The 13,878-nt window shown below is 36.5% G+C and overlaps 2 protein-coding genes across 8 annotated transcripts in view; one reads left to right on the plus strand and one right to left on the minus strand.

Annotated features, from left to right (window-relative positions):
• The window catches only part of LOC147343647 (uncharacterized), a 301,851-nt gene that overhangs the window by 80,298 nt on the left and 207,675 nt on the right, over positions 1-13,878 (plus strand). The gene's annotated exons all lie outside the window — the stretch shown is intronic.
• TUSC3 (tumor suppressor candidate 3) overlaps positions 1-13,878 on the minus strand; it is a 197,813-nt gene that overhangs the window by 27,659 nt on the left and 156,276 nt on the right. For 4 of the 6 annotated variants that reach the window (XM_086380715.1, XM_086380714.1, XM_086380713.1 and 1 more), the window contains one exon: positions 4,211-4,274. The exons of the other annotated variants lie outside the window; for them this stretch is intronic. In XM_086380715.1, coding sequence (XP_086236841.1) covers positions 4,211-4,274 — 64 coding nt within the window. The remainder of the gene's footprint in view (positions 1-4,210; positions 4,275-13,878) is intronic. 6 annotated transcript variants of the gene reach the window in all.

Genomic DNA, 13,878 nt, shown 5'->3' on the forward strand with positions numbered 1-13,878 from the left:
TGTGCCTACATAGATACAAACACACGCACACGCACACACACCTTTGTTCTACTTCATGTATAACTTTGCACATCTGTATTCATTAATATAACATTATACACTTCAGCTATTACTCTCCAGTCCCCTGCTTATCTTGTCAATCACTTTCTTACTGCTAAAAAAGTCAAAATATTGACATGATCCTACATAAAACAGGAGCTGCTGTTTGTGTAAATAACAAAATCCACAGAAAATGAATATCCTAGAAATGAATGTGCACAGAAATGCACATATATTTGCATTACATTACAATCCATTCTCAATCACAAATGATGTTACGTTTACGATGGCTCCTAAGAAGAGACCCAGGATTGTCAGTTTAAAGATAAATGTGAACAAATGTTGGGAAAAAGTCAGCATATTATAGAAGACTTTATCTAAAATATCTTCAACTTGTATCCATCATTAATTTTTTTCTGTAGTATGTTTCTCCTTGGATATAACACATTAAAAGAAACATTTGCTGTCTATCATAGACTGAAAATAAGTCAGAGTAAAACTATACTCTCATAATAGATGGAAAACAAATGTTTTTCTCATAGGAAAAGCAAATGTGATCTTTATAAAAACACATATTTTTAAATATTTAGAAACAGTTGTTACTGCTAGTATAATCTTTGCCTTTTATATGAGAACCTTTACTCCTAATTGATATTTATCTCATGTCATCTTGACATCCCAGAATTTAGAGGATGTGCAGAATTAAAGGATAGGTCAGAATTTGTATACTTGACAGTAAAGTCAATCTGAGAACTCATGTGTCTGGTTTCCACTAGCATGTAGAACATGTCTTGGTGAATTTAGATCAGATTCAAATTTCTTAGCAACGTATGGAAAGATATTTATTATCCAGCCAACTAACCTTTCATCAGTCTGCCCTGCACAGTCTGTGAATACTCTTTCATTTTATGTTTTTTCTACCTGTTACACCTTCCACTGGAATAGTCTCGCTCACTCATTCTCCACCTGGGGTGAAGTCCTTTTCTACTGTATAAAAACCTGGCTAAAAAGTCAATTCAACTTTTCGATGCATCAAGTTGCCTCTTGATGCCTCATACTAATTAAAATTATTTTCCTATCAGCCTGCTGCTGCTGCTAAGTCGCTTCAGTCATGTCAGACTCCGTGTGACCCCAGAGATGGCAGCCCACCAGGCTCCACTGTCCCTGGGATTCTCCAGGCAAGGACACTGGAGTGGGTTGCCATTTCCTTCTCCAAAGCATGAAAGTGAAAAGTGAAAGTGAAGTCGCTCAGTCGTGTCTGACCCCTAGCGACCCCATGGACTGCAGCCCACCTGGCTCCTCCGTCCATGGGATTTTCCAGGCAAGAGTACTAGAGTGGGTTGCCATTGCCTTCTCCAGTGCATGAAAGTGAAAAGTGAAAGTGAAGTCGCTCAGTCGTGTCCGACCCCTAGCAACCCCATGGACTGCAGCCCACCAGGCTCCTCCATCCATGGGATTTTCCAGGCAAGAGTACTGGTCCTATCAGCCTACCTTCTTGCAAACAGCAAATATATTTACAACAGGTGTTAAAACATAACTGAATGAAAAATTAAAAAAATATTTTATTTGGAAAAATATAGAGATTTATATATTAGCCTTAGTTCATATATTCCTTATTAAAATGTCATAACATTTTTTATTATTTTTAAAAATAGCTTTCTCTCAAAGACTACTTAGGGTTTTTTTTCCCTCCTAAATAGGGTACTGAAATAAAAGACTACTAATGGAGAAAAATCTTATTTCTACTAAATGTCATTCTATAACCTATGACATCAAATGACTCCATCTGTTTGTTCTTAGATTTTTTAAAATAAAATTTTGTATGTAGCAACTGCATCTAATGATCTGGCTTACTAAATTAGGAAGAGAAAACCAAAAGGCAGAAATTTTCTCCAAAGATAAACAAGAAGTTACCACCTGGAATTTGCATTTTTTCAACCCACTCCAGTATTCTTGCCTGGAGAATCCAATGGACAGAGGAGCCTGGAGGGCTACAGTCCATGGGGTTGCAAGAGTCAGACACGACTTAGCGACTAAACCACCACATAAAAACATACATGCAAATTACAAAAAAAAAATTATAAAGTAAGTTTTAAAAAATTAGTAGATACTGCCAAGTAAAATCAGAAATTATTATATAATGGCTTCTTCTAAACTTTTGTTGATTTTAATGAGCCCACCATTTTAAGACATTTTTTCTTTTCATAGATACAGGCAAATAAAAAGAACAGCAGCGATAAAGCAACAAATAGTTACTAGCAGCAGAAAGATAATACATTTTACTGTTAAAAATCTACATGGAAGACTTCATACTGTTTGTAAAATTTCTTTGCGTCCTAAATCTCGGCTTGAGGTCAATAAGCCATGAAATGAAACGTTGGGGAATTCCTGCCATACAATGGAATGATGGTCTCAATATACCTTTTCATTCCTTTTGCTAGGTATTTCTGATTTAATAGCTGCTCTGAAAGAAGTATATTGCTAAAATGCTACATCATGGATTGAAAACAGAAAAAAAAAAAAAAAAAACTATACAAATAAGAACCAAAAAGTTAACCTGCAAAACGTATTTCCCCTTTTCTGTAGGTTCACGTTCTACGGTTTCAGTTACCCACAGTCCAAAAACATTAAACGGAAAATTTCAGAAATAATTCGTAAGTTTTAAAGTAAGATTCAAATGCCATTCTAGCAGCATGATGAAATCTCACATCTTCCTGCCCTGTTCCTCTGGATGTGAACTGTCCCTCTGTCCAGAGTGTCCACCCTGCATTCACTACCTGTTCAGTGTCACTCAGCAGCCATCCTGTTACCAGATCAGCTGTCGTGGGGTCGCAGGGCTGTGTTCAGGTGACGCTGTTTTTAGTGGCCCCAAAGCACAAGAGTAGTGATGCTGACAGTTTGAATATTCTCTTACTATGCCTAGTCTGTAAATTAACCTGTACCAAAGGTATGTATGTCTAGGAAAAAATACAGTTCTTTCTCCAAACTAGGGCAAGGCAATTAAACTTTGTGGGTTTTAGTTTTCCTAGCTATAAAATGAGGTTTTGCTCTAGTAGAGTTCTAAAAATCCTTAAAGGTTTAAATAGTTATGGTTATATCAGATACTAGAAAATTGGGTCTAGACTGCTTTATTTGAAGATGAACCTTGGTAACCCGGAGAGTAATCGAATTTTATAAACGACACTATAAGGCACACTTTAGATCCTGACAATGACTCAGTACATTCAACACTATAAACTTAACATACAAACGTTTCCACAGGACTCACACAAATGTCAGTGTTCCCCCAAAGTATAACTGTGTGCCCCAAAATTAACCTTACTTCATGCTGCTGCTGCTGCTGTGTCGCTTCAGTCATGTCCGACTCTCTGCGACCCCACAGACGGAAGCCCACCAGGCTCCCCCGTCCCTGGGATTCTCCAGGCAAGAACACTGGAGTGGGTTGCCATTTCCTTCTCCAATGCACGCAAGTGAAAAGTGAAAGGGAAGTCGCTCAGTCGTGTCCGACTCTTAGCGACCCCATGGACTACAGCCTATCAGGCTCCTCCGCCCATGGGACTCTCCAGGCAAGAGTGCTGGAGTGGGGTGCCAAAGCCTTCTCCTCTTCTTTCTAGTAATATGTAATCTGTTTTTTGAGAAATGAATCGTACCTCTTTGCTATTTTGCTGTCTTCTTTACCCTTCTACCTCTAAACCATAAATTGTACTGTATTATCTAATTCATAACATTTAGTCTTCCATGTTCCAAAAAGTTGTCTAATTATCCTAAATCTTCCTCTTCTCATTTACTATAACATTTAAGGGAATTAAGATAATTTCTTTATCCTGCTTTTTATATAATAGAACACTTTTTTTTCCTTCCCCATTAAGATTCTAAAGGGAAAAACCATACAGACATCACAAAAAAAAACTCTAGCCAGAGATAATCAAAAGCTATACTTCAAAATTCAATAGTCAGTAAAAAAAGAAAATTATAACCTATTAATGATTTAGAATTTTAAAAATTACATGGTAAGAGAAAATAGTTAGCATAGGAATTGGAAAATTAGTCACATGGTAAAGTTTAAAATTTAATGTCTCAAAAGTCTTGATTATTTGTTAGGAAAAAAATCAATTTGATAGCATGCAGCTCTGCTTTGTTCTTCTCAACCCATCAGTACTTTAAAGGATACTTAGTACCAGAATAATGTGTGACTCTGCCACGAATTGGACCTGGCTGCTCCCATGAATGTAGCTCTATAAAACAAGACAGAGAAGCAAAAAATTACAATCTGGGGAAAAGCAGGGTTTTGGCAGCTTTTTCTTTGTATAATTCTATACCTTGAAGATTAACAATGGATGAAGCTATGAATTAAGCTCCTATTTATGGTTTTAGAATGAAATAATTATTTTTGAATAAAATAATTCTCAGTTAACTAGAACAGAAGAAGCCCTGGTGGCTGATGCCACTGTCAACTGTAGAAAGCAACCTACTATCAGAAGTAAACTTAGTATAATTTGTTAAAAGGTTTACCACAAAAACATACACCAACTGTAATGATTCTTCCAGAGCCTCCGTAAAATATACTTAATATAGTGTAACACACAGATTAGAGGAACTAAGATTAATGACTCTATATCCTTTAAAGTAAATAAAAAATGACCAATCAAAAGTTAATGACTCTTTTCTATACTATCAAAGTTTTTAAATTAAGGAGATAGCTTTACAAACGCATTTATTTTAAACTGATTTTTTCAAAACATAATTATTAAAATTGTTTCATCCTATTGAGAAAGGTATAGTTTCCTATACCTGGTAAGAACTATATTAGTTGATACCAGTCAATTATAGAAATTTGACAAAAATCTCCATGCAGGATTATTTTGCTTCTGAAAACCTGATTCCCACAGTAGTTTGGCTTTCATGGAAAAAGTATTTAACTAAAAGTCAGGACATTATTCCTTTTTGTCCTTAACCCTGGTATGTCACCCAATCTCTCAATTATTCAATATTCCCTCATCCATAAAACTAGGAACTGGATTAACTGAGTCCTCTGATCTTTTTGAAGCATGTACAGTCTTGTGTGTATTGTTATCAATTTTGTCTTGGTATTTTCATGTAGAGACTGCTTTGGTACTTCAGTCTAAGCTACTTTGTTTCCATCTCTAATTTCTCAATCATTTGTAGTGCAGCTGCCTCATTCAAACGTGTATTTGGATATATTTTTAAAGAATAGCTTCAAGCAAACCAACTAAAAACAGCCATGTGTGGTTTATTTACATTATAGCTTATGAAGAATATTGTCACATATATTTTCTATTTTATTAAATATTACTATATTGACAACAGTGTAGCAATACAAATACTATAAGCAATGTGTTATATATTATTTAAGTCTGATTAGAAACTAAGACTCTCATATCACAGAAATGAAGGTTTTATTATTCTAATAACTATAGCAGCATAGATAATACCAAATACAATGATACCAAGTACTAATAACAACTATTTATTAAGCACTCATTTTGTATTTAACACAAGTTCTACATGCAATAGCCCATTTAGTTCTAGTAGTCATAACAAAGGTATTTTTATTACAGCCACTTAATCAATAAGGTAACTGAGGCTCAACAGAGGTGAAAAATTGCTTAAGTTTTCGCATCTGCTGTGTGTAAAATCTGAGATTTGAAATTAGGTCTGTGTGATTTCAGATCCTGAGCTCATATTCACTATACTATCGATACTTAGTTATTTGCTGGACACTTGACAGGATGCTTCATATAGATTATCCCATCATATCTTAATAACTATATAAAATAGATGTTATTCTGTCTTCCAAACGAGGAAACTGAGATTTAGAGAAATGAACTAAGATTGCACAACTAGTAACTGGTGAAATTTGGAGAGCAACCTGGGTTTGACCTCCAAGGTCCATGCCTTTTCCATCATATAATAACTTAGCAAAAGACAGGAAGAAAAACCTAGTGGAAAGTTTTATAAAAGTTTTTACTGGTGATCACAGTTAAATGTTGACCATTAAAGGAATTAAAAATCAACATTTATGTGACTGACTGAAATATCTGACTGTAACAACACAGAATAAGATGCCCAGATGTATGTGACAACTGCGAGGAACTTGGATTAGAACCACAGTGCAGATACTATGCACTTATTTAGGCAATGGGGATATCAAGTGTAACAAACAGCAAACAAAATGAAACAAACAAATCCAAAAAAATGCTTTCACAAGCTTACACATTCAAACTGTGAGAACACATTTTGTCTACCAGAGTGCGACAGAGACATTACTGGCACATATAAAAGTCAGAAGAGCAAAAACAAGAATAAAAGAACAAACAAGCACTCTAGAGGTCTTAAGTGCTGACCTTGGAGGGAATGTTTCATTTACAGGGTTACCTAAAGCAATGCTTAACACAATTAAAATCTAACTAAGCTCACCATTTTAAGCTAGTCTTTAATATATGTATTTAACTGATGCATGTACTTTGAAAATACTTTGGAAGAAGGAACACTGAGTAATTCCTTTACAACTTCAGCAAGCATGATGTTCATTTATATTCTTTCCACCTGTGATTTTTACTAATTCTGACAAGGGAAATGTCAGTAACTCATGGAAATTTAATCCTAAATATTTATTTAACTTGGAAATGGCAACCCACTCCAGTATTCTTGCCTGGAAAATTCCATTGACAGAGGAGCCTGGTGGGCTATAGGCCATGGGGTTGCAAGAGAGTCGGACATGACTGACTAAAAAACATTTTATGACACCAAGAAAACGGCAAAAAAAAACTTAGATTTGATATTGTCTGGTGTTATCCAAATGCCACTTTCAGCCTAACATCAAATCCACAAGAGCACTTTTGGTCCTTTCTTTCATTTTAAAATACACAACTGCAGAATGAACTAAGATCTTGTCAATAGCTAGAGGAAACACTGCTGTGATGATCTTTTACTATCACGTGGATTCTTCCTGTCCATCTCTTCATGCAGCTGGACTCATCAGTAGGGAATGTAAACTTTATTTCTGTTCATTTTCTTTCCCTCTTGTATACGTCAGGAAAAATGACCTGTGTGAATCCTTTCACCTTTTTCTGTACCTTGTTTACTATCCTCCAGTACCAGAAGAGCAGACACATGAAATTTAAGAAAATATTTAAGCGATAATCTCTCAACTGTCTAGCATATGATTCTCACTCTGCAACAGAAGTACTATAACAGCAAAAAAAAAACATGATGATTTATTATCAACGTGAAGACAGAATGTAGGAGAAAAATCTTGTATTTCCTTTGGCAGGACTTCCAAGAAGTCAAATGAGTTTCCTCATTGCTCTTAAATAAACTTGTGTCTTTAATCTTGGCTATTTAAGATCTGCCAGTAGAAGAGCAACTGCTTTCGTGATCAAAGCCTACGTACAGTGAGGGATCCATTTTTCATATATGATAGTCAATCCTTTTTTTTTAACTACATAACTCTAAATAAAGAAGATGCTATTTTAAAATACACAAGTTTGTAGCAATGCAGTAATGACATCATAGTCCTGAGTCTCCTTTGTGTGCTCAGGCACCCAGAATACTAAAAGGAAGTAATCTTGATTATTTCTTTCTCAGTTTCTTTGTGAGAAGACGAACATCTAGGAAGAGATTTTCTTTAACTGTTAAGACAAAATATACTCTTTTATTTAGTGTTGAGTATAACAGAAGTATTCCGAGGCATTCTGTGACCTTCCTAATGTATGGTACTATGATCTTTGGAACCAGTTACTTGCGTCTTTAGTAAAAACAGTGTGAGAGTGGGCAGCAGGTGGGCAGGCTTCTGTTGGCAAATGGGAGTGTCTGGATCACCACTGCTGGTGCAAAACAAGTGGAAATCCTGAGGTACTTAGCCCTCTGAGAGTCTAATAAAAGATTTCTCTATTTCTCGATAGTTACATAGTCCCAGTCCTTTCTTTGAGGTTGTCTTCTTATACATCAAACTGGATAAACTTCTCTGAGGTAGCACTGGTCCTTACAAGGCCGTGACACCAAGCAGCAGGTGTGATATAGATCAGACAATAAATAGCTCGGCCAAGTCCTTCTGGACTTGCCTGAAATAAGAGACATAGATAGGGATGGTTACCTACAGCCAGATGGCAAAGAATGCCACTGTGCTGGATTTCCCCAGGCTAGGTAGGTATGATTGGTCTTATTCAAACTCTTCTCTACGAAAAGCATCAGCCCCGCTAGTACAGTGGAGACACACCTCTCCTTAGGAGCTTTACCTGAATTCACAGGGACCATAAGATCAGTAGGTCAGGTACTGTAAACAGGGGAGGTACGGGAGAGAACAAGTAACAACACAGAACAACCAAACCAAAAAGCTCCAATCAATTCTAAGGAAATCCTAAGCAGAATATGCAGAAATAGTTCATCATAACTGCTCCTCCCTAGAAGGTCAGGCAATGAGAACCCAAAGTGCAGGCAGGCCTGAAAAATTCTGAGGAGACTGTAAGACTACCCTAAAGCCCAGACACTAGTGAGACAGCTACTGGGGAGAACGTATGCTTGTAGAAGCACTTTCTAGTTTTTGAACAAAACCGATACTATGACTGACGAGAGAGCTTCTCATATTCACTGTGCTTTCAAAACGTTGAGAGGTTAAATAATATGACAACATAGTATGACTGTTTCTTTCAAGTGTACCGCAGAGGTTGACTTAAAAGGTCCTGTGACTCAGCTTCTAAGTACATTTTAGTAATTAATATTTTCTTGACAGCCCATTTCTAGACTTATCAATTCTTCTATTCATCAATGAAAGAAAACCTGGAATGCTTAGTAGAATTACTCTCATGGAATATTTTTGGTAACTAAAGTAGTAAGTTCAAAATGAAAAGTTACTTGTTAGATTCTTCATTTTAAAATCCAACTGAATAGCTTTTGATATGAGATACACTGAATATGTAGATCTACAATGCAAATGTTTTGGGAACTCTGTCATATTAGATATATATGAAAAGTATAATAGAGTAAAAGTATATATGGGCTTTTTTCCTTTTTATCTTTTACAAAAAAATCATCAAGGAACATTACTATTCTCATGTTGTTAAAAATGTAATCTAAAGTACAAGAACAACAACAACAAAATACAATGTAACATGAAGCTTAAAAGTCACATTATTCTATGTTAAAAAGTAAAATCACTCATTTCATATCACTAAATATTTTGTATCTGTGACTGGCATAAGAAATGCACTAGGAAGATAGTTTTTCTGCCCTACTCTAACTTTGCAGATGAACTGAATGATTTCCCCCAGGAAAGCCATTTAACCTCTCCTTAATTCATTTTCCTTGTACAGATCATTTTTTGTTGTTGTTGTTACTTATGGGCCTATTAGGTGATAAAAAAAGATGTTATTATCAAGAGAAGTCTATAAAATGGATTTAAACAAAAAATAAGCAGAAAAATGACCACTGTCTTTTGAAACCTAGTCTCTCATATTTTTCTTTTTTGGATTATCTGTGAAAATGGATATTCACATCTTCCCTCTCAATGCTCCCATGATAAGTCTTTGATATTCCTCTGTATGAAAGCATATTCATGTGGATGAAAGCACCTGAGATGCTAGGCAATTATTCCTTAATGATGAGTCTTGTAGTGTGTCTATTAGATAATTCCCTGATCACTGTTTGCACTTGGTATTTTTCCCTGTCACTTCCTCACTGATTGCGACCTGAGTGAAACATTGCTAAGTCTGGATCCCATTGCATCACGTGGAACTACCTGCTGTGATGGGTTTTCTAGTCCAGTTTCTTCAGATGCCTTTAGTTCATATCCTTGAAACTTCTCGCATATTGTCTTAGAGTGATACTCTCTCTAAAGTTCACCTAATGCCAGTTCACCATCTGCTTTAAAAGTTCAGTGCCATCCGTTTTCTCTGGATGTCCAGGATCACTGCATTCTGATGAACAAGTCTGGAAAATCACTGCCTCTAAATCTTTGACATTAGAGACTTTATCTTGACATTTGATGTGAAACATAGCACAATGGGATGATAAATGAAACCTGTCTCAGAAATGAAAATGACACTGATAAGGACTCAGATATTAGACCCATATAACACTGCTGACAGTACCCTGGATCTGCAAGTCTTGAGAATGGGTTTAACGACGGCTGGGCCTGGTTTAGCCTGCTAATCTGCCAAATGAGACATCAAATTCTTGGGTGTGATTTTCTATTTCTTTAAGCTTACTACTTTGAAAGCTTCAAATCAGTAGCATTTACTTTCATACTTAATCAGTATACTAACAATGTGAATCCAGGTATATAACTAGTATTTTGTATCTAGAGGCTAATATACAGCTTCTGGTTCTTCCATAAAGACTTCACAGAACCAAACACAGCAATCGTCTTCAACAGAAGCACCACACTGACGGCTGGAGAATCTGGTTACAGACCAGGCTGCTGTGTAGGCTGGGGTGTGTTAACCGACCTGTGGGTCAGTTTCTGCATCAGCAGATCAAGGATGTTATAATAATTTACAGCATTCAGAAAAATATGACATGAAGTGAGCCTTCCTTAAGTGTTGGCTATCGTTATTTCTGTTTGTTCAGCTGATATTTATTGAATGTCTAATATGTGATAGGCACATTTCTAGACACTTGAGATAAGAGTGAACAGAGCAAAAATCCCTGGCCTCGTGGGGTTTACTGGAGAAGGAAATGGCAACCCACTCCAGTAGTTTTGCCTGGAGAATCCCATGGACAGAGGAGCATGGAGGGCTACAGTCCACAGGGTTGCAAAGAGTCAGACACGACTGAGTGACTAACACACACACATGGGGTTTATAGCCTGGTGTTTGTGCACATGCACGTGTGTGTTGGGGGCAGGGAACTGGAGGGGGAGAAAAGCCCAATGAATATAAATAAAAATAAAATATATTATCAGATCAGATCAGATCAGTCGCTCAGTCATGTCCGACTCTTTGCGACCCCGTGAATCTCAGCACGCCAGGCCTCCCTGTCCATCACCAACTCCCGGAGTTCACTCAGACTCACGTCCATCGAGTCAGTGATGCCATCCAACCATCTCATCCACTGTCGTCCCCTTCTCCTCTTGCCCCCAATCCCTCCCAGCATCAGAGTCTTTTCCAATGAGTCAACTCTTCGCATGAGGTGGCCAAAGTATTGGAGTTTCAGCTTTAGCATCATTCCTTCCAAAGAAATCCCAGGGCTGATCTCCTTCAGAATGGACTGGTTGGATCTCCTTGCAGTCCAAGGGACTCCACAAGAGTCTTCTCCAACACCACAGTTCAAAAGCATCAAATAACATAAAATACTACTATATGGAACATTAAATTGAGACTACATCAATTCAAAACAAAATCCACATACTTGTTTATATATTTGGGCTTATTAAAATAAAGAGGTCACTGAAAATGGTAACGTACTTTAATTAGTAATGGTTCTGTAATTGAAATAGTGAAGAGATAAGTTACATCATTTGTCGTTGACATTCCTTTCTCTTCTCACATTTCTCCTTTAGATGATTCATACTCTTCAATTCAACAGCTCTTGGTATGAAAGACTCCTTCTTAGCCAGGACTATAGTGTTACATCTTGTAGGGTAACCACTAATTGGATATATCTACTTGAATATCTCACTTGAATGTCCTAATACTCTAAAACCAAATGTTTTTCAAACATGTCACTATTCTCTGCACAAAATTATTTATCTTGGCCAGACTTCTGTGCTTCTGTCAATAATGCAACCATTTTTCTAATGATCCAAGTTTCAACTTTACCATTTCTGCCTACATCAATTGTAATGCCAGTGAACACTTTCTACCCTATATTTGCCTTTTTTCTATTACATTGACACAACTGACTGTGTATGGATGTTTATCATATCATGCTTGGATTATGGGCACTCTAATCTTTAGTCTCCAATCTCTCATTTCTAGCTAAATCTTCCAAAATCTCCACTTTCATCAGTCTACTGCTCACAAACCTTTGAAAATTTAAAACTGCTTAGAGGCCACAGCTCTTGGCAGTAAAGTCAAACACTTTTGAATCAATCGATTTATCAATCAAGCCATCTAGTCATTACTTAACAGTGAGAGAGCTGTATTCCATAAAATGAGAAAACAAGTACATGTAAAAAACATGTTTTTTTTTTTTTTTTTTTTGCTGAAAAAGAAACATGGGAACATGCACATGGAGATCTCTAACCATACAGACAAAATAAGGGCAGTGTGCTTAACATTCTAGAATTAGTAAGCCAACATTTCAGTCTGTGCTTGAGTTGCCTCTTTGTAAATCGGGATGATAACTGTATCTTTCTTACTGAAAACTGCTACTGGAGTGAACAGATCAGAAGTTAATTAGCTACTAAATTATGTGGTATTCAGTAAGGACTCTATAATTTAGCTATGTGTTCAGTGAGTTCTAGAGAAATATAAAAGATGAACCAGAGGGATGGTATGGGGAGGGAGGAGGGTTCAGGATGGGGAACACATGTATGCCTGTGGTGGATTCATTTTGATATTTGGCAAAACTAATACAATTATGTAACCAGAAGGGAAAGAGACACGTGTACCCCAATGTTCATCGCAGCACTGTTTATAATAGCCAGGACATGGAAGCAACCTAGATGTCCATCAGCAGATGAATGGATAAGAAAGCTGTGGTACATATACACAATGGAGTATTACTCAGCCATTAAAAAGAATACATTTGAATCAGTTCTAATGAGGTGGATGAAACTGGAGCCTATTATACAGAGTGAAGTAAGCCAGAAGGAAAAACACCAATACAGTATACTAATGCATATATATGGAATTTAGATGGTAACAATAACCCTGTGTACGAGACAGCAAAAGAGACATTGATGTATAGATCAGTCTTATGGACTCTGTGGGAGAGGGAGAGGGTGGGAAGATTAGGGAGAATGGCATTGAAACATGTAAAATATCATGTATGAAACGAGATGCCAGTCCAGGTTCGATGCACGATACTGGATGCTTGGGGCTGGTGCACTGGGACGACCCAGAGGGATGGTATGGGGAGGGAGGAGGGAGGAGGGTTCAGGATGGGGAGCATGTGTATACCTGTGGCGGATTCATTTTGATATTTGGCAAAACTAATACAATTATGTAAAGTTTAAAAAAAAAAAAAAGATGAAATTACTGTAGTGTGAAATGGAAGGAAAAGGCTCCAAAGATGGTTAACTATAAACAGGGTATTTCAATAGAGATTATGTTGAGATACATTAGGAATAGTCAGAGCGAACTTTAAACAGGTGGAAAATGACAAGGAAATTAACAGAGGATGGGAAGGGGTTTGAAGGTAAGACATGATTGGGATGCCACAGTAAGTACACTTTTTCTAACACTATTTCCATTAAAAATTATATCTCAAAAAAATTATGGTCCCCAAACATCCTGTCCTCATTTTCACCTCTGTATGGGTTTTCTTAAGGCTGTTCCATTTTTTTTTCTTTCTGATCCATATCAAGGAGCAATCTTTATTCTTACTGGGTAACCAAAATTTAGTGTGATTTAATAACTCTAATTCTACCTCTTTTAATAAAACTTTGCCTCAGGGTAATGAATAGTTAATGCCCTTAAACTATTATAATACTGTCTATAACATTTCTTCTGTATCTTAGTCACATATGGATTTATAATGTTAGGATTCTAGACTTAAAACTCACATGAATACCACTGTCTCAGGAAAAAGGATATATTACTTGTAGAATACAGAATATTTCAATTTTTTAAAAAAGAGAACAGGCTTCAAATACTTGCTTCAACATATTTTAAAATAATTAAATACAAAATATATTTACAAGTGGTTGACCAGATT

This window comes from Bos grunniens, chromosome 27 (assembly GCF_055505025.1).
Source record: "Bos grunniens cultivar Pamir isolate PY7600 chromosome 27, Bosgru_T2T1.0, whole genome shotgun sequence".
In the NCBI taxonomy this organism is placed as follows: Eukaryota; Metazoa; Chordata; class Mammalia; order Artiodactyla; family Bovidae; genus Bos; species Bos grunniens.